We start from the raw sequence: 24,384 nt of genomic DNA on the forward strand, positions 1-24,384 counted from the left end.
TGGGTATGGCAATTAGATATTCAGACTGTTCTCCCCTGCCTTGTAACTGCATGATTTCAACTATTTGTAAAAAATTGAATTGCCCACTTTTATTCTGAAGGCCTGAAGAAGCACTAATTTTTCTTTCTGTGAAGATCGAAACAGTAGACCTGTGTTCTTCATATTAAAAGTCCTCTCATCACAATATTATAACAATATAAGAATAAGTTTTATTTTCTCCTCATTTTCAGTTGAAGAACTCTCCATTCATCTTTATTTGCCTACAACTTATCTTTTCCGTTTCTAATTTATATACATTTTGGCAAATTGCAATCATCTTTTATGTGCATACCGCCACCTACAGCACAGAGTATGTAGGACAGGATCTAGTTTACATTAGTCTAGAGTAATAAAATTAAATATAATATATAATTATATGATAGAAAAATACTATATTCTATTAAACAATCCATTAAAAAGTCCTGCTGCAGAGTCAATACACAGCACCACCCTGTCTGGTCTCATCTCTTCCACTCTCCCAGACCAACAATCCCTGCCAACATCTCAGCTGTATAAATCCATCATTTATTCCCAAACTGAATGTGGAATCGTGGGATATATATACTCCTGTTCCTATATGATCATTTGGATCTTTTGAGCCATCCTATTTCACTTTCCACCCAACCTTTCTTTAGCTCCATGATACTAAAATCATCTTTAGCCCTGGGAAAAAGCCATGGGGGAGCACTCATTATTGGGGAATTAAAACTAGGCTCTTTAATGTCATATTCTTCTGATTTTATCTTCCATCCAAAACCATTTCCCTTAAATGTGTTATACAGCCACTATGAATTATCATTTTGCTTTGCTTGATATTCTTTTGTTTAAAAACAGACAAACTAAAAACACAAAAAGCTTAAGCTTTTTGTCACCACCATCTGGACTGTTCTCTCAGTAGCTTTAGTTAACCAAACTAGACTTCTCTAGATCAGTTTAGCTGTAGTTCAACTTCCTCCACTGTGAAATCATTGGTAGTCAGGGCTGATACAGATAGATTGGCTGTGCACCTTTGTTTCTGTCTTTCTTCCTTTACCACCCACCTCTCTCTCTCCCCCCTCTCTCTCTCTCTAAGCCCAACTGGTCGAGACAGACGACCACCCACCTACAGCCGGGGTCTGTCCGAGGTTTCTGCCTCTTAAAAGAAAGTTTCTCCTTGCTGCCATCACCAAGGTCTTGCTCATGGTGGTACTGTTGGGTCTCTGTAAATAATGTTATAAGGAGTTCGGTCTAGACCTGCTCTATTTGAGAAGTGTCCTGTGATAACTTCTGTTATGAATTGGCGCTAAACAATATATATATATAATATATAACTGAATTGAATTGATTATTAGTAGTCTGTCTGTGAGTACACTTTGAGGTACTTTACTTGAGTATTTCCATTTTATGCTACTTTATACTCCCACTCCGCTACATTTTGGAGGCAGATATTTTACTTTAATTTGATAACTTAAGTTACTTTGCAGATTCACATTATTAATACAACATATAAATCAACTAATAAAGGATGATGTTTATTATGGATTAAGCTACTCGCACTATAAAGTAATCCAAATGAGCTCCACCTTTACCAGCTGCAACATTAATAATCACATTCATGTATCAATAATTTCAATCCAATAATATAATATAAATGATATTAATACATAATATACATAAAATGGTCCATTCTGCACTTTTCTTTAAGTATATTTTGATGCTAATACTTTTGTACTTTTACTTGTAACAGTATTTTTACACTGTGGTATTGCTTCTTTTACTTAAGTACAAGATCTGAGTACTTTAAGCATATGTTTAATTAAATGCTGCAAAGACAACTTTTCAACGTTATCTTAAAAAACATTATTACTGTACTTGTGACGTGTAACCAATCAGGTAGTACTGTGGGCGGGACACTGAGCAAGACTACAGAGTGCGTCAGAGCCAAAGTTAATTTAGAATAAAAATTAATTTAATATAATTTAATAATAAAAATATAAAGTTTTACATTTATTTTATAAAAAAAACAAAAAAACAACTATGCTGATAAATAGAAAATTACTAAAAAAAACTGATCCGAGACTCGGCCAGGATCATATACGTCTATTTCTCTCCTCTCTTCTCCTTTGAACTACAGTAAACACCATTGTTCAAGACCACCAGTTGAACTATCAGCATATAAAGCTTTTCAGTGATGGGAAAATATTTGGCTGATATGATTATCTTAATCTCAACTCAACATCCTCTTAATAGTTTTTTCTGAGCTTTTAACTGCATCTCATAGTCTTCAAAAAATCTAGGAAGTAGACTTTGAATTGAGATGATTTGGATTTTGACAACCAAGCACTTGTTTTAGTGGTATTGTTTGGTGGCCTGAAATGGAGCTAGCAGTCAGTGTGGATTGGATACAGGTTGCTTCTTCAGCGCCTCTGACACTTCGCAGTGCTGCTTCTTAAAGATTTTTAATCAAAGTAACCTTTAAGGCAGAAGACAGCGGCCTTCTAGTTTCACAGCGGGAAACCTGGTGTGTCACACGTGCAAGTGTCAGTCAACACCATGTGGTGCATTCTGGGAGTATAATGAATATTCTGCCTACTCTCCCTGTTATTTGGAGAGCCTCACAGTCCCTACAATATTACACCTGATATAAGATTTTTTTTTAAATTAAAGCTGCAGCAGGTCATTTTTATTGAAACATTTTTTGTCATATTTGCTAAAACTTTCACTATATCCTGACAGTAGTACCTGAGATAGGCCATCTGTGAATTGATCAGGTTCCTCTGGCTCTTCCTAGTGCTCCTAATGGTATTTAATCCGTTGAGCCTGAATGAAAACAACCAATCAGAGCCAAGAAAGATCTCATTCCCAGGTCGTCAAATACAGACGCTTTGGGACCCTGGGAATGAGACTCGTCTTCAAGCCTTCAACCCAAAGCGTCTTTATATCTTTCTCGGCTCTTAAGACTTTCAAGACCATTATGAATGCAATTTAACACCCATACTGGTAAAAAGGTACGAAGGATAGGAAGGAAAATTGGTATTGGTTCAATGTCTGTTTCATTTTGTTTTTACAGCATGATCGACACAAATCTTTCACAAAAACACAAGGGAGACTGAAAAATGCAACTTTATACAACTAAAGTTGACTTCAATAATCCAATCAAATGGGACCTGACAAAATCATATTTAAAATAAAACATTTTTTACACCTACAATTCAGATTACTGAATTTTAATCCAACCTCTGTTAAACTAGAGGCATTCATATTCCAGCCAGCGTGATACTTGTGTTAGTCCTTGTTAATTCTAATGACATAAATAGTAGCAATGACAGTTTAGATACTAAAATAAATCCATTACCTTTGTAACATCTATGTTAGAATATTAAAGTCTGAAATATTGGATTTTCTTATTATCTTTGCTGTTTCTCATCAGTTCTAAAGCTGCCTCTCCCTCCGTCAGAAGCTCTTCTGTCTTGCTTTCCGCCTTTTCTACTCGTCTGCTCTGTCGTCCGTGCCCACTTTTCTGGCTCTACTGACTTGGCGCTGGACTTCACTGCAGGATATTGAGTACCGGGGATGCAACATGGACACATTGTGCGCTTCCTTGTTCTTCCCACCCTTCTTGTGTTCGTGTTCAGATCCACACAAGTCGCAGTCTGTGTCCGGGCGTCTGTGTCCTGTGAGCTGGGGATGACATTTTCATCTGTGCTGAGGAAATCCTCGTCTATGGGTTCCACGTAGCCAATCACTGGCTCAGTTTCAACATCATGTGACGTTCCCTTGAGTGAATTCTGGCCTGAACGGCATTTCAGAGCAGACAGAGGTTTTGTGTTTAGTTTGAAGTGTGAGCATTTGAGAGGTCCAGTATGTGTGTGAGGGTCTGCTGACACTTCCTGTCCAGTCAGCACTTTCCATCGTCTGACATTATTGAGACCTGACTTGTCGCTGTCAGTTTCTTGCAGACTGTAAACGTCCTGTAAAAAAGGTTCTTTCTCTTTCAACCAGCCTGGGGCTTCATCAATCCTCTGCAGGCAAATTCTCACATCAGCTGTTATCCTAAACATCCACCGCAGGATATGGTCGGACATTTGACAGGGTTTTGGCGCTGGTGAAGATGTCCAACTTGTTACAGGATTTATAGAGCTCTGCAATAAGAAAAAAAAAAACACTCTTTAAAATACAAACAATATACAAACAAGACTACGATGCTACGGCCTAACCCTTTAACCTGGCAGGCAGTTCAACTGAATTCCAAAACTTTTGTGCATCACTGATTTGATCTTAATGACATGACTCTCGTCTCTGAGAGAGACATAACGTTGTAGGACCCCCTAGTCTCGACACCAGTATTGATAAGCTCTGACTTTATTGATTTTCAGGTTTTGAGAAACTTCAAGTCCTTATAGAACCAGGTCTAGATCCCCATCCCTACCTAAAACCAGCGGTGGCATTAGTGCAGGGATGGGGACTGCTGTTTTCCTGGTTAGTAGCAGGTGGCTGTGTAAGGATGCAATTAACCAGTGTTGTACATTAATAAAATATATTAGTTTAACCGACCAGTATTTCTGGTGTCGTCTAGTTAGATTAACAGCGTTTAACCGACTAGTCGATTAATTGTGCACATCCCTACTGGAAACTATGAGTGCTCCACAGTAACTGTGCAGTTAAATATCTTAATATCCTGCTTGAAAACATTTCTATTAAAGAGTATTCCAAAGTAATGATCAACAGAAGTTCACTCACCTCCGTTTTGTGGGTGTTCTTCTCTATTCCCGAGCATATTCCACTGCTGAGATCAGCTGGCCGTTCTGTTTCTACATTAACTTCCCTTCTCCCCATGTTTTGGGGGGGGGTGCCCTTGATTTTTATATCTATATCACGCATGTACTATCATATTCCACTGCTGAGATCAGCTGGCCGTTCTGACTCAGATTTGGGCGGAATATAAGACACAAATATGACATTGTCTTCATCTACCTGAGCTGTCGTATTAACTGATGTTGCTTGTTGAGACGGGTCATCCTGAGCATCATCATCACAAAGGTCAATCACTTCCTCTGACTCGTCTGGAATGATAATCTTGAGGTCCTGCCTTATTTCAGGTGCCACCGGCTCAAGTGATTGTTGGGATGAAGATACAATGGTTTTGTTGAATTCATAACATTTTGGTGATAGTGTTGGTGGGTCGCTTTCTCCCATTTCAAGTGTCAGGTTGCGTTTTTTCGAGACAAAAAACACTTTCCCGTTGCACATGACCAAGGCGTTTTCCTGCCCTTGTCCACTTTCTCCCAGACACGACTGAGATACTTGTTTTGTAATAACGTCACAGTGCTTGCTGGCATTTTCTCTCTCTGCAACAGCCCAAAGAATCTCTGAAGTGACAGAAGGAGAACTGAGAGGATCAAGAGTGGGAGTGTCCTCTTCTTCAATCATCCACTTTATGGGGCTGTTGGGCCTCTGTGAAAACTTTGGTATCAGTTTTAAATGTGGTTTTGATCCTTTCGATGGGGGTCCACGTGATGTTTTACTCGATGTCCTGGAAAGCAGCTTCAGTAGGTGAGGTGCAGAATCACTTGGTGGAGTAACGCCTTGATTCACTGTAGTGATAGGTGACACGTAAACCACATTGGGCAAGCCTGAACCTGGAGAGGAGCTGACTGGTGAAGTAAAAATCTGTTTCTTGATAACCTGAGGGAGTTCCGATGCTGGGACTGTTCGGACTTGTGCATTGGGGGGAATCTGGAGGTACTGTCCTATGGGGAGTGCTGGAGATTTCACCGTCACTGGGAACTGGCTTGGAAGTCTCACTGACTTCTCACAGTTTGTTGCAGGTGTTGCCATTGGAGGTAATTTGGCCATTACTTTCACAGCCTGTTGCTGTGGTGGATGCTTGTTTAGTGAATTACGAGGATCCAAATCTATGTAATTAGACGAGGCATTCACAAAGGAAACCGGTTTTGTGAAAACCTGCTGAGAGGAAAAAGGATTTAATGCTGCCGTTTTTACTATGTGCACAGGTGCTGAGGCTATATTTATGGTTGCAGCTTTCTGTGGCGCAGGATCCATTCTGGGTTTGCTTATTTGAGTTTGGAAATACTGTCCATTGACCATTTGTACAGGAATCAGTTTCATGATGTTCTTTCCATCGGCTCCAACAGCAGGCATTGCCTGGTAGAAGACACCGGTGCCACTGAGAGAAAAGACAACAGAACACAGACAGAGTTCAGTCAATAACAGGGATTTTTGGTACCATTACTGATAACGGTTTATGGTACTACACAATAGGGCTGTGTATTGGCGAGAATCTGCTGATACAATACGTACCATGATACAGGAGAGTTATAATTAAATATATTGCGATACTGTAAGCGAGGCGATATATTGTATCCAACATCATAACCCTCAGTTTACGTTTACAACACTGTTGTCTCGAGGTTGGGGGTTTAAACACCAACATTGATTTTTTTTTTTTCAAGAATCGCTACAATATCACAAAACAATCAACAACATCAATTTTCATACCATGGTATCGGTATACCGCTGTAAACCTAGTCAACAACAGTAAAGATTAAAAGGTGAAGACATACTTAAAGCAACACTTTTTTGTCCATTATGTCAGATGGCAAATGACATTCCTAAACAATGCAGGTCTAGATCACAGGTGTAAATAATAAAATGCATATGGCTGAATTCTGTTTGGCTTCTTCAGTTTCATGGTCCAGGTGTTGTACCAGTTAGCTCACTGTCACACTGTCATAACTTACTGGGAGACTCAAACAGAACATTACAGTACATTGTGGCTGATGCTTTCATCCAAAGCTACAAACAATAAGTGCATACAACCATGTGGATACAACGCAAAACAAGCAAGAGTCAAGCAAGTACATCGACCTCATCCAATGCTACGACAGAGCCCTCGCTAATATTTATAGTAACACCTGTTCTATGCTATGATAAGTCAAATGTCTGAAAAAGGCCCAATTCATGTCTGTGTGTTAACCTTTACAGGGCACTCATTGAAATACTCAGTTTTAGGCTGAAAATCAAAGTCAGTGATGTCCAGGTGGGCTGGCACAACAACAGTCAGCAGACCTCCTCTTCCCATAGAAGGACTGAGCAAACAGCTGCTGCAAAAGAAATATGCCACTCATCAATATACTATGAAAATATGTAATAAATAAGTCATAAGCAAATCAAGATCAAGCCCACTTTGAGTTATTTGTGAAAGAAAGCAGTGAAGTGTATATTAGTATATCACCTATAAAAAACCTGCCAAAATATGCCATAGAAGTGTAATAAAAACTGTCATAAGGAAGTGACCATATTTGGTTCCTCGCCCGATAAAGGGTTAAGTACAGAGCTGGCGTCAGGGCGTTGTTAGCCTAGCTTAGCATTTAGACTGGAAGCAGGGGAAACAGCTAGCCTGATAAGCTAGGCTGTCCTGACTCCAACTCGACTATGCAAATTTCCCATTACATTTTATTGTTCCTTTAAAAACTTCATTATGATTGGTAATATTTTATTCATATCATAAATTATGATTTAACTATTGGTATTAAATCAAAGCTAACGAAGGTTATCAAGAATAGAGCTGGCCTCTTGTATAATTCAATCATAACGTCGTCTTGAAATATAGTATAGTGAAGTATAATATTAAGGTGGAGTCTACTACATTAGTGATGGGAATTCCGGCTCTTTTTAGAGAACCGGTTCCTTTGGCTCGGCTCACTAAAAAGAGCCGACTCTTTCGGCTCCCAAGTGGCTCCTCAGATTTTTTGTTGCTTTAATTAATTTATTACCAAATTAAGTGTAAAATGAATATCTAATGTAAATACATACATTACATCAAATGTTTAGTATTTATATGGATTTATATATGCTGTGCTACAAAAATAGTGCTACAAAAAATAAATTATAAAACACAAAAACAAAGACCCATCTCAATTAGACAAAAATCTGCTCGATATGAAATGTTTAACTTTGCACAGTCTACACTCTGCCTTTGAACTATCACATTAAAATGTGTCCAAACTTTACTGCGTTTCCTGTCACTCATTTTCCTCGCCCTTTCCAGTGTGTAGTCTCTGTCTATGTAGCGCCAAGGTCTCTCGCTCTCAGGTCTCCCTCCCACCTGTTCACGTGCTCACTGTGCCGTGTCTGTAACCCCTCCCTCCCCCCTACTGCTCAGTGTAAATACACAGATGCCGCTACACATCTTGACCAATCACGCGGCTTTAACAGGAAAAAACGGGAAAATACGGGAAAAAAATCCGGATCTGGCTCCCAATCAGGAGCCGGCTCCCATCGTTCACTTCAAAGAGCCGGCTCTTAGAGCCGGATCGTTCGCGACCGACCCATCGCTATACTACATGACCTCGAGGCCCTTTGTTTAGTCTTAAAACCTTAATCTGTTAAGTTCTTTCTCACATAGTTTGATGAATATTCCTTTATGATCCCAAATTAATATGTTTAATTAAGTCCAAGAATGCTTTGCATTATTATGCAAAGAGGGGACCTTGGGGGCCCATTTTTGCCCCAGGCCCCGGAGCAGACTAAGCCGGCCATGACAGTTACTCTGAACCATGATTACACCACAGATTTAGTTTGACAGCATGGTGTGATGTTAAAGTCTGCTCATTACACTCCTATTCCTGAGGCTGCCCTAACTCACGGGTCATTTCAGAACCACAGAAAATAAAATTCTCTGGACCAAGAAAAACAATACCAAATCTGACAAGAAAGGGGACTGTGTATGTTGTTTAACAGGGGTTTTCTTATTAGCTTCAACTAAACAATGTGTAATAAGTGTGTAATGGAATGACGTGTCAGATGTATTTAACTTCTATGTAACTGTACCTGTGCACCGCATCCATGTCTTTAACTGCGGGATACATCGCTCATGAAAACAGGTGAAACTTGACTTGTAATGTTCCCAGCAGCCGTCCAGCGGAACGGAAGCAGCGTCTTTAATCAAACACGAAACCGAATAATTCCTGGAGCGCGCTATGTTTACATGAGAGCCGGGACCATGAAGAGTTGCTCCGCCAAAGCACGCTACTTATTTTCGTCGTTAAAGTACAAGGTGAGGTTGCCCCGCCATTGTCATATGTCGACTAAATAACCCGCCGTTTTATTCGCACAACCCGTCTGTTTCTGCTCTGTCCACACTGGCAAATTCACTCTAGATTTTTCTTCTGGCACTTCGCCTCCCGGCTTCCGTTCCTATCTCCATCGCATCCGTTACATCAAACTTCCGGTCTGTTACCGGGTTGTATTCAATGGGGCAAATCTTTTTCAGTTTGTTTTGATATAAAGTAGTGTTGTTTTTTTGTTGAAGCGCAGACTCTTTGTTTCTGTTAAATATAGTTATCTTCGTCTGTGTACGCTTCAGGCGCACCCGGACAGACACACTGATGATAGCAAAGAGCTTTTAAAGCTACCAGGGTTTGCTAACATCCGGTTCCGTTCTGAGAAATATTAAACTGTTTTGCTCTCATACTGTGTAGTGCTACAGCTCTCTCTCTCTATAACGTTATATACATATTTCAATGTCCGAACACTTTATCTCAAACCGCGGCTGTTTGCCACTATGCTGACGTCTGTCCTCGTTCCCCTCCCGCTAACGTTAGCTCCGCCCAGCGAGCAGGTGAGGGGAGAGGCGCGAGGACTGTCAAATGACAACTCCCTCCACCTCAGCGTCAGTAAGTGACGTCAGGTACGTGTGACGTCCGGCAGCTGTATCACCTGTCACTGATATTCATGAATGAACTAACGTTACTAATGTCCAACGGTTTCACAAGCGTTCAGTATTCAGTCAGAGAGCTAACGTTACATTGTTTGACATTGTCACTTTTAGCAGCATTATTTCTGTTGTTGATGGTTTAATATTCGTCTTAGACACATTCTAATGTACAGATCAGTGTTATTGGCTATGATTACTTCGGTTATGTAGTTTGTTTACTTGCTATATCGCTATCTGGAAAATAATAAACCCTAGAGCTCCGTAAGAAGTGTGTGTGTGTGTGTGGACTGTAGTGTAAAATAAAATAAAGAACTGTTTCTTTGTGTGATTCCACAACACTTTAAGATGAACTGACTTATTCACAATTTCTTGTAACCCAAAGAAACAAATGTGATTTACTAGATTGCACTGAATATATATTTGAGAACATCACTTAGCAAATATGATTATGTGTGATGTGAAAGGTGTCACTGGAAACAGAGAGAAATCAACAAATTGGCTGTTTTTGAGGGTCTTTCAGCTCATTGTTTTACAGTTTTGGTTTAGATCCTCTGTACACTGCCTGCCCTGCCCCAAACAGCACAGAGACACAGGTAGAGACTAACTGATGAGACAAAGAGGAGCAGATGAGTTGGTGGAGACCAGGTGGACATCAAATAAATGCTTTTCCATGCTGGATGTGCAAAAAAGCAACAGCGAGCAAATTAGTCATAAGGGATGTTTAACTTTCTGTGGAGTTTTGTTCGGAGGTAAAAAATGACTCGCTCATTAACGACTCATACTGTGGTAGATTGCTTCCTTACAATGAAATTCTTGTAGGTCCGCTTGCTTCACAAGAGGCATTTGAAACTTCAATGTCATCGACTGTCTAATAAGAAATTATTTCCATAAAATAATCTGCATACATTTAATCACATTTCATCATCAGCTGTAATATTTCAATATACAATTTATTTACTGGCCATAAGCAATAAGATCCTATTGGTTTAATTGAACATTCCTAAGTCCCGCCCCTTTTTGCTCTGTGCTCCAATAACAGTTGAGCAAACCTCTGTCACAACCTCAGTCAACTTCCTCCTTTCCTGTACTGAGGTATGCTATGTGCTAGGCTAATCTATGTTGAAAAAACACCTACCTACTACTACAAACCACAAAGCGACATACATACGTATGTATAGTCACATCTTAAGTTAGCTAGTTACATATGAAAGCTAATGTTGGGAAAAATGCTTGCTAACTACTTAGCTTTATAACTAACAATATTGTATAATAACCTAAAAATAAGAATCGTTGTGTTTTTGTTATCTTAGATAAGTCCGATATCTCCAGGCGCCATGGGTCGCCTTCCATGGAGTCCGCCATTTTGAACCGTCATGTTTGTACAGCAGCTCAGAGAGGTTCTGACTGACGCCTGCTCAACTGTTAGCACAGAGCAAATAGGGGTGGGACTCTGTTGGGTCAACTGTTGTCTCACATACACTGTGGTTCACCAGTATGTTAGAATAGCAATTGGTATGTTTAAAACGAACATCCAGCAGAGTTGATATTAGCTGAATAAAGTGGAATGAACAGGATGTAAAAATACATGGTCTTTAAAAGGTCTGACTCAACGGTTCCGTGTGCATGTAGAAGGCACATCTTGACATGCCAATGTATTAGTATGTATGATGAGGGAGGGACAGTGCCTCAGTCCAAGAAAAGGTGGGTTGTAATTCAATCCAGAGTTGTGAGTGCTTTCTGTGCGGAGGTTTTAGGTTCTCCCTGTGTCTGTGTGGGTTTTCCCTTCACCATCCAGGTGAAATGGGAAATCTAAATCCTGGATCATTGTCGCCCGTACTTTGGACATTTCAGGCACGGAGTTGCTCATAAAATACAATAAAGGAAGAATGTTAACAATACAATCACGGAAGGGTAGGATATCTTCTCACTTATAGGAAGGAAAAGCATCAGGTGGATAAAGTATAAAAACACATGTTATAGCCTGAGCAAGAAAGGTATCTTACATTAATGTTATACAGACTGCCACTGGTGGCCAAAAAATACCAGTATATGAAGGCAACTACTGTTTTACACAGTAGTAATGCTGTAATATAGCTTCACAACTAATTTTATGAGCCGCTCAGTGACTGCATGGCACAAGTAACTTCACAGCAAATCAGTGCAACTTTGCTTTAAAACCTGATTATTATGGTGTGATTTAGTGGACAGCCCCTCAAATCAGATTTAGTCCCATTATTACAACATTCATGTCAGAACGCTCAGTCCTTGTTTGTCAGCAGATCATCCAGAATACGCTCACACATGTACAGGCAGCGAGGCACATGGAAGAACCCTGCAGAAGAGAAGAGAAATGCAGTTATCGGTGGAGTTTCCCCCTTTTATTAAGAGTCTTGGTTTCACACAGAGCTCAGACTTAACAGGACAACTACGAGAACAGGACTTCACTGTACAGTTTAAAACCACAGCGCTCATCCGTTTTCAACTAACCAGTGTTCCACCAGTCATTTCATTAATACATGGTAATTTGACAGATTTTTCTGTTGTTGCATTCAGTCAATTCAACACCTCAGTGACATCCTTACCTTTAAAGGGGCCTCCTTTAAAATCCAGTGCTACTTTGCCTTCTTGTGTCAAATAGCCAAACCACTCACCACTTTTAGCATCAGGAAACTGCACAGAGTCAGGAACACATACAGTATATTAGGCCTACAGTGCACTAAAAATATACAGAGAAATTTATTTTTCAAAAACAATTCAACATTTAGTAAGCTTCAAAAGGTTCCACATAAAGTATGTGTGAGCTTTGAATGTAATGAGCTGGTTTGTACTGGAATTGTTCTGTGTGATAAGTATGGAACTCAAATCTGGTTAGCCAAGCTTAACATAAAAAACAAAGCAGGGGGAAACAGCTAACCTGGCTCTATCCGAAGTTCAAAAGCACACATACCAAAAACCTGAAGCTGTATTTTTATTTTTTGTATGTTTGTTTTGTTTGTACACAAAGATATATTTCTGTGTTACATGCTGGAACTATTTCTTGAAAACCCAATTTAGGCCTTTTCCACTGAAGGAACATAATAACATGAAACTTAACATGTAGCCAACATGTCACAGGGTTTGCTTTTCTTCCCACTGTACTGTTTTAGGATTAACCTAAATGAGTAATTACAAGATGCCACAGATGGCTGCTTCAGTGTGTTGTGTGCAAATTGTTTTGTTAATAAACTTGTAAATAAAGTGTTTCGCTTCAGCTGGAGCTCTTTTGCCAGAGAAGAGCTCATGAACACTTTTCTCATATAATCTTTTTAATTAATGGACTTAGTGACATCCAATACCAGCTTCTGTGAGGACTGCAAGCTCTCCCAGCTGAGTGTGCCTGACTTTCTGTCTGACAGGATGTGAAGCTGGGGAAACAGGTTTCTGACTCCTAGACCATTAGCATCAGATCCTCGCAAAATGCATCCTTTCACCCTCTGCACCTCCAGTCATCACTCCATCAAGCTCCTGAAGTTTGCAGATGATACCGCCCTCACTGGGCTTATCTCTAGTGGGCATGAGTCCACCTGCAGGTGGAAGACTGACATTGATCTGGTGCAGTCAGGCGTTCTAAAGACAATGGAGATGTTTGTGGAACTTCAGCCCCGCTGCACTAAATCCACCCTCTTGTCAAGGGAAAAGCAACAGCTAATTTGAAACATGGCCAACAGAAATCCATAAAGCAGGCTTTATGTGTGATACACACAGTTTGTTTAAATTTTAATGGGTTAGGGTCTCAGGTTAAGGACTCAGCCTTGGTACATGGGGTGCATCCTCTACCAGATGAGCAACCAGGGTGCCCCTCCTTAGGTACGGGAAGCTCAAAGTAAGGGACAGTTAGTTTCCAGTAGTGGGAAAGCAAACTGTGACAAGACTCAGTGATACTGCACACAGTCACTGCACCTGGATGTTGTTCAACCAGAAAATACAATTTCCAGCATGTAACTCACTCTGGACTAAACTCACTAATTGTTGTTTCTGTGTGTCCTTGGATCAAGCAAACAAGACACAATGTGTTAATAAGTAAGCTTTTGAGGTGCAGGTAGGTTTATTTATGAACTTTGGATAGAGCCAGGCTAGCTGTTTTTAACCTCTGCTGCCAGTCATTATGCTAAGCTTGGCTAACCACATCCTGACTCCAACTCTGTAGTTAAGACGTGGGATTAATATCTATTGGAAAATCTTAAAATAAGGAGAACAAGTGTAATTCCAAAAACTATTCCAAAAAACAAATAATGAAAAATGTAAAGCTGTCCTCCTGTGGCTGGTTGGCAGTGCAGTGTAAACTCACATGGCTAAAGATGTATTCATAGACTTGAGAGAATCTCTCCAGAAGCTCTGGTCTCTTTGTTTGACTGTAGGCCATCAGGAAGGCGATTAGAGCCTCACAGTGAGGCCACCACAGCTTCATACTCCACTCCAACTGGTCAAACACACAAGCAGGATGAGACAGCCTGATTTGATGCATTTTAGAAAACGTAGAAATCAACCAAATGAAAACATATCTGCAATTACAAGCAAAATGCAACAGCATTTACTGCCTAAAGTAAAACACCATTGTGTAAAGATGAATGATCACCTGCGTGGGGCAGTGACCGTCTACATCCAGGAAGTAGAAGAGGCCACCGTGCTCTTTATCCCAGCCGTACTGATAAGGGAGCTCCACAAACTTCTCAATGGCAGTCCTCTGGAGCTCCTCATCCCCCCGTTCTGCACTGAACTGAAGCAGGAACCAGCCTGCTTCCAGGGCATGGCCTGAGTCAGCAAGGATTAGCATATGAGGAAGACCAAAGAAAAATGGAAAATGTTGAGGTAAGCAGCAAAGCACAGGAAAAGAGCTCAACCCAAGCTTCCCCATGCACTCACTGTTTGCTATTAGAAAGAGTTGTATCTCAGCAACATTTGCCCCACATAATTAACAGTAATCTTTTTTAAGCTTTTCTATCTGCCTTCAAATTCCACCTCTGCTCTTCTATTACTGCAGCTTTTGATACCATAGATCATGGTATACTCCTAGGCTGACACAAAAACCAATTTGGTGTCTCTAGCCTGGCTCTCGTTTATTAAAAAGGTATCTGAAAGTGCGTCTCCTAGAACAATATTACACCATATATATTATAAAATGAAATAGGGATTACTTCAGGGCTCTGTTCTTGGCCCACTGCTTTTCTCTTTATGCATTTCACCTTTTTGGCCAATTTATACGCATTTATGGAATACATTCCTGTCGCTACACTGATGACACTCAGCTGTATGTGTCTGTAAAGGCAGACATTCATGCTCAAATTATTCATTTAGAGACCCGTTATTCCCTGTGAAATTCTGGATGTCATGTAATTTCCTGCTCCTTATTGCTGCTCATTGGCCCTGCTCGATAAGGACATCAGTTTGATCAAGTAGCAGTAACTTTCGACAACTGTGTGATCTCTTCAAAAATCTTTGGGTTACATTTGATCCTCTCTTTTGATAAACACATTAAAGAAATCACCAAGATCACCTTTTACAACACACGGAACAAAGCTAAAATTACATCTTCTCTGTCCATGGCTGATGTAGAGTCTCTAATTCGAGCTAAAACTAACTAGCTAACAAGCCCAGTAGCCTTAATTAAACCAGAAAATTTCACCATATTAAAATAATTTAAGGCGAACCTGAGGAAGCTGCAAGCGAAATGCATTGTTCGCTTTTAAATAAATCACAGTAAAGTCACTCCAGTGTGCTGTGGTTAATTCAAATTTCTTACTACATGGTCATGTGACCTACCAGCACCTGACTGTTGTTGGCAGTGCATGAGGAGTTTTGTTTACAATAATTTTAGCTTTACTTCATCGGCTCCATATCTGTGCTGGATCAGACTTTAAAAAGGTGCTACTGATGACTTACAAAATTGTAAATTGGACAGGTAAAAAGGGGAGTGCCCTGAACTTATATTCTATCCTGTGCTCACCATTCTCTGAGGATATATGGGTTCCTGTCTGTCCCCAGAGTTAAAAAGAAGTCAGCAAGCTGCAGGGCCTATTCCCATCAAGCTCCTTTCCTCTAGAATAACGCCCCTGATGATATCAGACTGTGACTCTTTTGAGATATTTAAAACTAAGCTATTCTCCCACCATCTTTCTCCCTTTCTCTCCCTAGTTATTTGCTCCTCCTTATCCTCTCTTGTCACTCAGGGTTCTCTGCCTGGCCATCAGTCGCCTGGGACCTCTGTCTCCTGGCCTCATCCAGACGTTTGGATCTTGATCATCATTCTCTAGGAGATTCAGCCTTTCCTCTTCTTTTCCTCTCTCCCTAGTTTGCCAGCTATCATGTCTCCCTCTCCCTCTGTGTGTTTGTTTGTCCCCCAATCTGTGCAAATGCTGTGGTTGTCTCTTTAGTGTTTCTAATCCAAATTGAGGGTCTATGGATAGGGTGTGTTATGCTGTACAGATTGTAAAGCCCCTTGACACAAATATGTGATTTGTGATACTGGGCTGTATGAATAAGATTTGACATTATCTGGCTGTCTAGGGAGCAGGCAGTGTGTACCTGGGTTCTGCAGACGGCCCTGGCAACCCGGCAGCTCTGCTCCCTCCAGCGACACATTCTCTAAAATAGCAGTGCCGTCTCTCTGTATCAAATGACAAGATTAGAAATACATTAAATTCAGCATATTAAACAACTTGGAACAACTAACAACTAACTGGACAATCTTCCAGTAGAGAGTTGGAGTGAAACTGTAACTTCTGGCTTCTGTTCCAAAGGTGGAAAAAACCATTCAAAAGCACATTGATATTAGTAATAATGCAAACTACTAAAAATGCAGTCCTACAACAACATACTCATCAGTATGTTGTGTGTTTGACTAACCTGGGGGCTCAGTGTGCATTGGTTATTGCAACCAATAAAACTGATGGCCAGAATAACTCAAATAAAAGTTTGTAATAAAGTGTGTTTTTCTGTGTGACAGAGCCCTTGAATGGACAACTTACATGGTTGCATTTAAAAGGTGAAATATTAGTTTTGCTGTGTTTCACTGTAGTTGCCTTGCAAAAAATAAAAGTTTGTAGCTTGCACTCCTAGTTTTTTCACAGCAAAATACAGTACTTCCATGCTGCACTATTGCCTCCTTACAACTCTGAAGCTCTGGCTAAAGCAGCATATTTAACATTTTATTGCAAAAAATAGTTTGGAACATACTGAAGATGCTCATTAAAAGTGGAAAAGTCAACTCGCTGCAGGAATGTACTCTCTGTCAGCAGTTTTCTACATTTGTTTTTTGCTGTGACTTGAAATCTGCTGTAATGGCCCTGTCACACCAGTATTTTAACAGCACAATTACAAAGCAAACTAAATTCCTACAATCAGTAGATCAGCTTGCAGAAACATTAAACAGTAAGTCTGCACAATTCTTTTGCTTCAAGTTCAAATCTACTTTATCTAATGGTGAACTAATGGTAACGCAGTTAGCTTGTAAATGTATTGTGAACGCTGCAAAAACAGATTCATAATTAGCAGAGAAATCTAACAATAAGACACAATGCCTTCAAACAGCACAATAAAAATAAGTGACTGTCTTAAATGAAGGCACCAGAATCAGCCTTTTTACGTTCTTGAGATTCCTTTTTTGCAGTGTAGCACGTTGGCTAAAGTGTTAGCAGTTGGCTTGCAAAAAACTGTAGTTCAGCAACAAGGCCTGCGAGTAGTTACTACATCACAAAGTCTAGCACCACCCATTTTGCAAACAGCTGACTACAGTTAAGAGACCAGCTTTTCAGGCACACCTTCTGGGCTTTCATTGGAGAAGGATTTCATTATAAGCTAGGCATTTCCTGTCACCAGATACTGATGCTACAGTATGACATGACCTTTCCACCCTTCAGCTTTTGTTGAAAGGACACAATCTTCATTGTAATTATAGACCTCTGGCAAGTCATGTTAACCACAAAGCATCCGTCATGTTTTATGTGTCCATACCTGGATGTGTTGTAGTGTCTGCTGTACACACCAGCTGCCCAGCTCTCTATACTTCTGAACCACCTCCTGCCCCCGACCTTCACTTAGCTGTTGCACCAGACACAACAGCATCATGGGAACTGCCATGCTGTTGGTGGGAACATCTCCAGAAAGCTGGGGTCGGCCCAGGTCTGACGAGTCCTCCCGGACCCAGTAGATCAGCTGCTGCATCATCTGTTCCGCCTCCAGCTAGCAACACAACAGAGCAGAGGCCAGACAATCAGAGTAAATGTGTGATAATGTGGGAATGGGAAGGCTAGTATCAAGCGTGTTCAGGCATGTTTACCAAGTATCATTCGTTTTACTCAGCCTCATGTAAGCTGAAGGATTGTCCACAGAATACACAGCATAGCCACAGCACCAATAGTGAAAATATTCTAAATATAGCGTACTCTTTACCTGATATTCATTTTTTAGGTATGCCTTTTTTATGTTTTGTCGCAGCCCCCGCCCCCAGCAGTGCATTGCTTAGCTTCTGTGCTAGATGTAGATTGACCACAAAAGGTCCAAACATACAAGGTATGAAATATGTAATATTACAATTTTGCTATTTCCAGTATATAAATGTTGATACATATCAAATTTAATATATATATATATATATATATATATATATATATATATATATATATATATATATATATATTTATATATATATATATATATATATATATATATAGTCAGTGTGGCTCCGACAATGTATAGACTACATATCAGTGTATTTCTGAACAAGTACTACAAGTGTACTGGTTCTGATTATGTCAGCAGTTACATTATTACAGGGAGTCCTCTGTTGTCTGTCTCAACAATGTCAGAAGGACCATTTTTGGGGAACCATGATCCAAATTTGTGAAACAAAAATAGAGAACTAGTTTTACTGTAGCCTGTTGAATTTCATTTTCTGTTTATGCACTATCAGCATAAAAAGTAGCACAAATCCAATACATGGAACATCTACAGTGTGTCACAACACAATGGACTATTGTGTCTTTCAGTCTCCTATTAATCTCAGCTGCTACGGAGAAGGTCTCTCAATGAAGCTAAAATTCAATCCAATCACTTTTGCAGCTAAAATACTGCCGTATGCATGTCATTAAGTCATTTGTTAGTCTTAGGGGATGAATGTATTGACCTTGATGATCTAATTGTTATTTATTAAAATAATAAATAATCGTGCACCAGTAAACAACCTTGATAAATTAAATTACAATTCCCACAAATCATATACACAATTAAAAAGCAAAAAGTCAGAGTGGTGGAAACTATGTGAAACTATGAAAACTGTTGGAGATGTTACCATAGCACAAAACCAAGAAGTTTTCCTTTCTGCTGGGAATTAGGGGTGGTGCGGTTCACAGAATTCATGCTTCATATCATGGTCTTAGGGTCATGGTTTTCGGTTCAGTATGTTTTTGGTACAGCAAATAAGATGTGGAATATAAACACTTAATTGTCAAATCTAAATAATAAATGCTTTATTTATTATATAAAAATGGCCACATTACGAATAATATGCTGAAATCCCAGGGTTATATTTACTTATTGAAAATATTTTAAAGAAAAGGTCACATTATCCCTTTTCCATTTACCCATTTCACTTAGATCAATACTGTCATCCTAACACCTCAAAACTAGCAGGGCAAAAACCGGCGATTCCTATCCTATGTGTAAGAAACAATCTAGTTTGAATACTGTCTTTGTACCTGCATGTCCTTGTCACCAGTGACCCTGCTCAGTTCATCCATGGCCATGATGTAGAAACACTCACTGAATATAGTCCTCTGAATTTTGACAGCTTTACCATCTCTTGTTAAGCAGAAGGCACACTTCCACGGGCCACTGCCACCGCTGGAGACACGAGCAAACTTTCTCAGGAATGCTCCTCCTAAGACGCAAACAGAATAGAACATTAGCTTATGATCAGACACATTGTATGAACCAGGGTACACAGTAAAGCCCTTTTAAAACATGAATACATGGCTTCACCTTCCTCGTAAAGTAGTTATCATATAGACATACTGTATGTGTAACATGTAAATGTTTGTTAAAAAACACACACACACACACACACACACACACACACACACACACACACACACACACACACACACACACACACACACACACACACACACACACACACACACACACACACACACACACACACACACACACACACAGTAAGAAAAGGGGGCATTTTGCAGATCCAAGGTTTACCCAACAGTAGCGACATGTTGTGCACTTAATGTGCCTCGATGATGAGCGGAAAGTACAGAGCAAACACTATCATGGCTGTCTTTAATCACCTGTGTCTACAAAAGTGACACTCTGCTGTTGATCTGTAGCTCAACATCTGGACATCCAGGCTTTTAGGGTGAAAATATCTGAATCTGAATCATCTGCAAACACCTAATTTGTCTCCAATTTGCACTCTGTGTTTTTACAAATGTTTCCAAGTGATGAATTCGGGCAACTGGGGGGACGGTAATTTATAAAAACTAGAAAACTAAATAAAGTGTTGGAAAATGAGAATATCCTTTTGAGAAAAAAAAAGATGAAGCATCTACATGACACCCAATAATACTAAAGTGCTGAACTGAAAATCCAACAGACATGAATTCTTCCCAAGGCTCACCAGTACTGAGGCTAAAAGTGATCTGGGTTCATTAAAACTACAGGGTTTATCGTCTGGGGAACATTTAACCAACCAGCATCCACCCCCAGCCATCCCTACATTGGTCCAGACTGAAAGCTCCGTATGTATTTAATGGCTTGTTGTGAAACATTTATGTTTCCCAAATGGTGTTTCCATCACTTTTTTGACTTTTCTATATATCCAAATTGCAGAAGCTACAATTTTTGGATAGTTTGAATAGTGGAAAGTGTAGCATTATGTTCATGCTAGAGGAAAGGTCCGAGGGTCCTGAAAAAGATTGGAATTTATAGTCAGGGAACAATGGAGCATGGAGAAAACTTATCTTGCTCTGAGTCACTGGTGACAATAAAGAAAAACTGTGGAGCTTCTGATGAATCCAGACACTTCTTGATAAAGTGGACTCGCAACTGCTCTGACTCAAGTTAAACTAGCAGAATCAAGCTTTACATTCACACACCAGCTTTTGCTGCCTCAAGGATTTCAGGCTTGCGGAAGCGATCCATGGTTCGGTACAGGCGGCAATACATCCACACCTGTGAAAGGAGCAAGACAAAATATTGACATAACATCTGATATCCACGTTTCAAACAGGTGGATTGCTTGTTTTACACAGCCAGTATCACCACAGAGACTCACTTGTCTACCCTGCAGCCACACGTACTTCAGTTCATCATAAACCTTGCCGTCCCTCCCGATACAAGTGAAGAAGCCTCTGAAACAGGAAGCAGCCGTTCAAGTTCGATACAAGGATACACAATGCCTGCATGCCACAGCTGTTTGCATGATGGATAGTATTACAGCAGACAACAGTAACTACAGTACCCGTGTACAGTGTCATGAGAGTATTTGAGCCAGAAGTCCACCACGTTGTCCAGTTCTGTGCGAATCTGCTCTCGACACTCCTCCAGCTTCACCACAGACATTGTTCCTTTCAAACAGAATGGAAGACTGTCTCAGCGATGGTTATCACATATCTTCACATCTGTTTACTCTGTCAATATTAAAGGGAACGTTCATTTGACAGATTGTTAAAAGGAAGAATATTTTGGACTAGGTGTACGGTACTATAGCGTATCGCGATAAAAACTCTGTTAAGTATATCGTGGTGAATTTGCATTATCAATATAATCTTGAATATCCTCACGAGTGACTCTTTCTCCGCGTCCTTTTGATTGCCACGGCTGTTTTTTCCTGCCTTTTGCCTGTAATGCTGCTTCCCTCCCCCGTTAACTGTGTCGGGGGTCCTTCTTGTTGTAAAAATATTTGTTTTTTAACTAAATGTAAGGTTGAGTGATTTCAGTATGTTTTAATGCCATTTTAAGTTTTTTAAGCATATTTTGATGATTTGAGGCAAGAAAGATAAATTGTTCAGTCTCATTCTCAGGTCGTCAAATATCTTTAAAATATCTAAAAATCTTTGAATAAAGTGTTTAAAGTGCTTCACTGAGCTGAAATTGAACATTTCAAACTAATACACTAAGCAAAATAAAACATTTCCAAATAAAAGTGCTTGTGCTTAAATTGCTTCACTGAGCTGAAATTGAACATTTCAAACTCAAACATTTCAAGTAAAATAATTATTAATGATAATAATAATGATTACTGCTACCTGCCGCTGAAATGCAGCTGGCAGAGGGGCCACTTTCTCTACACACACTGTCACGGCATATCGTGTGTTTTTTAGACATGTTATGTTATGTTATGTTCTGCCAGTCCTGTCTGAAGGAATATATTTTGGCCTTTTTAATTTGGTTCTCGGAGCCGGGCTCTATCCCAGACTGGGTTGTCTCGTCCTCTGGTTCCGAGTCTGATGCTGTCGCTGAAGGACCGGGGCTCGGCAATTTTTAAACACACGCAACTTAGCACGGTGAACAGGACCACAGCCAATCAGAGGCAAAGACCCGCCCGAGCTCTGTCTCTTATTGGTTTAGAACAAGATATGATCCTACCATGAGTGTGTGAGTTCGCTCACAGGAGAACACAGAGAGATGATGCGCTTGTGAAATAAATGTATGTTTCCACCCGGGCAGCGTCAGGTGCACCAGTGCGACCTACAACACATATTAGTCTGTTGGTCGCAGTCTGGAGCCCTGACCGGATATAGTGAAAGTTTCAGTCAATATCACAAAAAGTTATTCTTTATAAAAATGACCTACTGTATGATGAAATCACAGTTACAATCTAACTAAATGTAAATGTTCATGTATTCTGTCTGAAGCTCAAACAGAGTGAGAGTGCTGCTGTTCATGTTGGCTCACTGGAAAGGCTCTGCTACACTAAATGGAACGCAACCTTAATTAGTAACATTGGTAACACCTGTGTTGACCCTACTATTTCATGTGAAAAATGGCTGCTGTGAAAAAGGTCTATTGCCCATGAACTAAAATGAATTTAGTATTATACACTTGGTTTTGATACTGGGTGCGTTTAGCTGATACTACTTGTGTACTTTTCATTTTACTCTAAGGTAACGTTAGGCCTGTTGTTTTTGATGAAGTGACCGGTTCAAACTTTACTGCTGAAGGTTAACCGCACAGCCGGTGGTCCTACCGTTCAGCTCTGCTAGCTCCGCGCATCTTTCTCCAATAAAAACAACAGTAGCGTTAGCAAGCTAGCCGTAGTTCGGTTTTAAAACTACCATTTCTTCTTCTTCTTCTTCGGTTTCGTTAAAAAGCGAGAAAAACGAACCCTCTACCGTCGGACGGCTCACACATGCTCCCAGTGCGTAACGGAGCAGCTAACGTCACATGGTGATAAACGTTTCCACAGCTCAGGAAGAAAACAACCCGCAGACAGAAGTGTTCTTACCGGCAGGTCCGACCGAGCCAGCCGCTGTGGAAGCTAATGAGAGCGGAGCCGCTGTCACATGAGCGCTGCTGCTGCTGCAGAGGAAGTGGAGAGCGGATCACACCGAGCTTTAACACGGACTGCTCCCACTGAAATTAAAGTGACACATAAGAGAACTGGAATTTGCACATGCGGCATAAAATGTAGATGACTTTATAGTTTTGAAGATCCTGTAGGATAGAGGTCAGGAAGTGGAGTCAGGGGAGAGAAACAGGGGATGTTGTGCAATAATGTTGGAAACGAGAGAGAGCTGCAATGTTTTTTTTTATCATCACTTATAAAAAATTTTTTTAATATAAGAACAGTGGAGACAAGTGAAATAAACAATAAATAGATAGCAGAGGAATTCATGTTAAAACAGTCAGTACAAAGGCAAAATGAGTTCCAGCTGATTACAGGAAGATATTTTTTGTAAGCATAATATCAATTGAAAAATGAAAAGGCACTACAGTTATATTTTTTACACATGGCCCCAGAACTTTGAATGGTGGGGGCCAGGCTGGCCACACACTCAATGGAGAAACCATCAGGCTAATGTATAATGTATTTATGATGTATTTATGTGAAATATATCGTTTAATGTTGCAACTAGAATTTCTGTAAGGTGTAGGAGAATAATGATAGTTAACAATAATACATTATACAATTATTTATAAATTATACAACACATAATTCAAATGAAGTACAATTATGATGTGATTAATTCATATACAAGAAGCCTTCTCATGGTATTTCAACAATCTTGTAGCATGTACCATAACCATAACCTTTGAAATGAAATGTTATATTATTGAGCAAATGTGTTTCAAAACGGTCTGTTCATATCCAAATGATATTATGTATATATGTTCTGATAAATCCCTATCATATGTGCTTTTATACACACATGTACACACTGACACACTGACACACACACACTACCACATTGTATGAGACAGTGCATGTAGCACAGCACCCCCCTTCCTTTCTTTCCACTGGGTAATTGCCTGTGTTGCAGATCCACTGATCAGACCATCTGCTGACTCCAGCAACAATGCTGACTCACTTAAATGTGTAATGAGAAAAAGACGCACTGTCACAATCGTCAGTCATGTGA

At 40.0% G+C, this 24,384-nt stretch overlaps 3 protein-coding genes across 4 annotated transcripts; all 3 read right to left on the reverse strand.

Annotated features, from left to right (window-relative positions):
• Positions 1-3,054: 3,054 nt before the first annotated feature.
• Positions 3,055-4,861, reverse strand: LOC127378008 (uncharacterized). Its single transcript, XM_051426452.1, has 2 exons — positions 4,759-4,861; positions 3,055-4,160 (listed from the first exon to the last, which is right to left on the reverse strand). The coding sequence occupies exons 1-2, from the start codon at positions 4,852-4,854 to the stop codon at positions 3,426-3,428; spliced, it is 831 nt and encodes a 276-aa protein (XP_051282412.1). The 5' UTR covers positions 4,855-4,861; the 3' UTR covers positions 3,055-3,425.
• Positions 4,862-4,905: 44 nt separating this feature from the next.
• Positions 4,906-10,893, reverse strand: lrif1 (ligand dependent nuclear receptor interacting factor 1). Its single transcript, XM_051424984.1, has 2 exons — positions 8,872-10,893; positions 4,906-6,205 (listed from the first exon to the last, which is right to left on the reverse strand). The coding sequence occupies exons 1-2, from the start codon at positions 8,907-8,909 to the stop codon at positions 4,906-4,908; spliced, it is 1,338 nt and encodes a 445-aa protein (XP_051280944.1). The 5' UTR covers positions 8,910-10,893.
• A 770-nt stretch (positions 10,894-11,663) lies between these two features.
• On the reverse strand, positions 11,664-23,419 carry renbp (renin binding protein). Of its 2 annotated transcripts, none has more exons than XM_051426395.1 (11): positions 23,250-23,419; positions 21,264-21,369; positions 21,078-21,153; positions 20,899-20,974; positions 19,489-19,670; positions 17,747-17,974; positions 16,319-16,400; positions 14,373-14,548; positions 14,085-14,216; positions 12,340-12,427; positions 11,664-12,089 (listed from the first exon to the last, which is right to left on the reverse strand). In XM_051426395.1, the coding sequence occupies exons 2-11, from the start codon at positions 21,362-21,364 to the stop codon at positions 12,016-12,018; spliced, it is 1,215 nt and encodes a 404-aa protein (XP_051282355.1). In that variant the 5' UTR covers positions 21,365-21,369; positions 23,250-23,419; the 3' UTR covers positions 11,664-12,015. The 2 variants fall into 2 exon arrangements, with proteins under 2 accessions (XP_051282355.1, XP_051282356.1); XM_051426396.1 differs by lacking the exon at positions 23,250-23,419 and adding an exon at positions 22,992-23,192.
• Positions 23,420-24,384: the final 965 nt, after the last annotated feature.

This window comes from Dicentrarchus labrax, unplaced genomic scaffold (assembly GCF_905237075.1).
Source record: "Dicentrarchus labrax unplaced genomic scaffold, dlabrax2021, whole genome shotgun sequence".
NCBI lineage: Eukaryota > Metazoa > Chordata > Actinopteri > Moronidae > Dicentrarchus > Dicentrarchus labrax.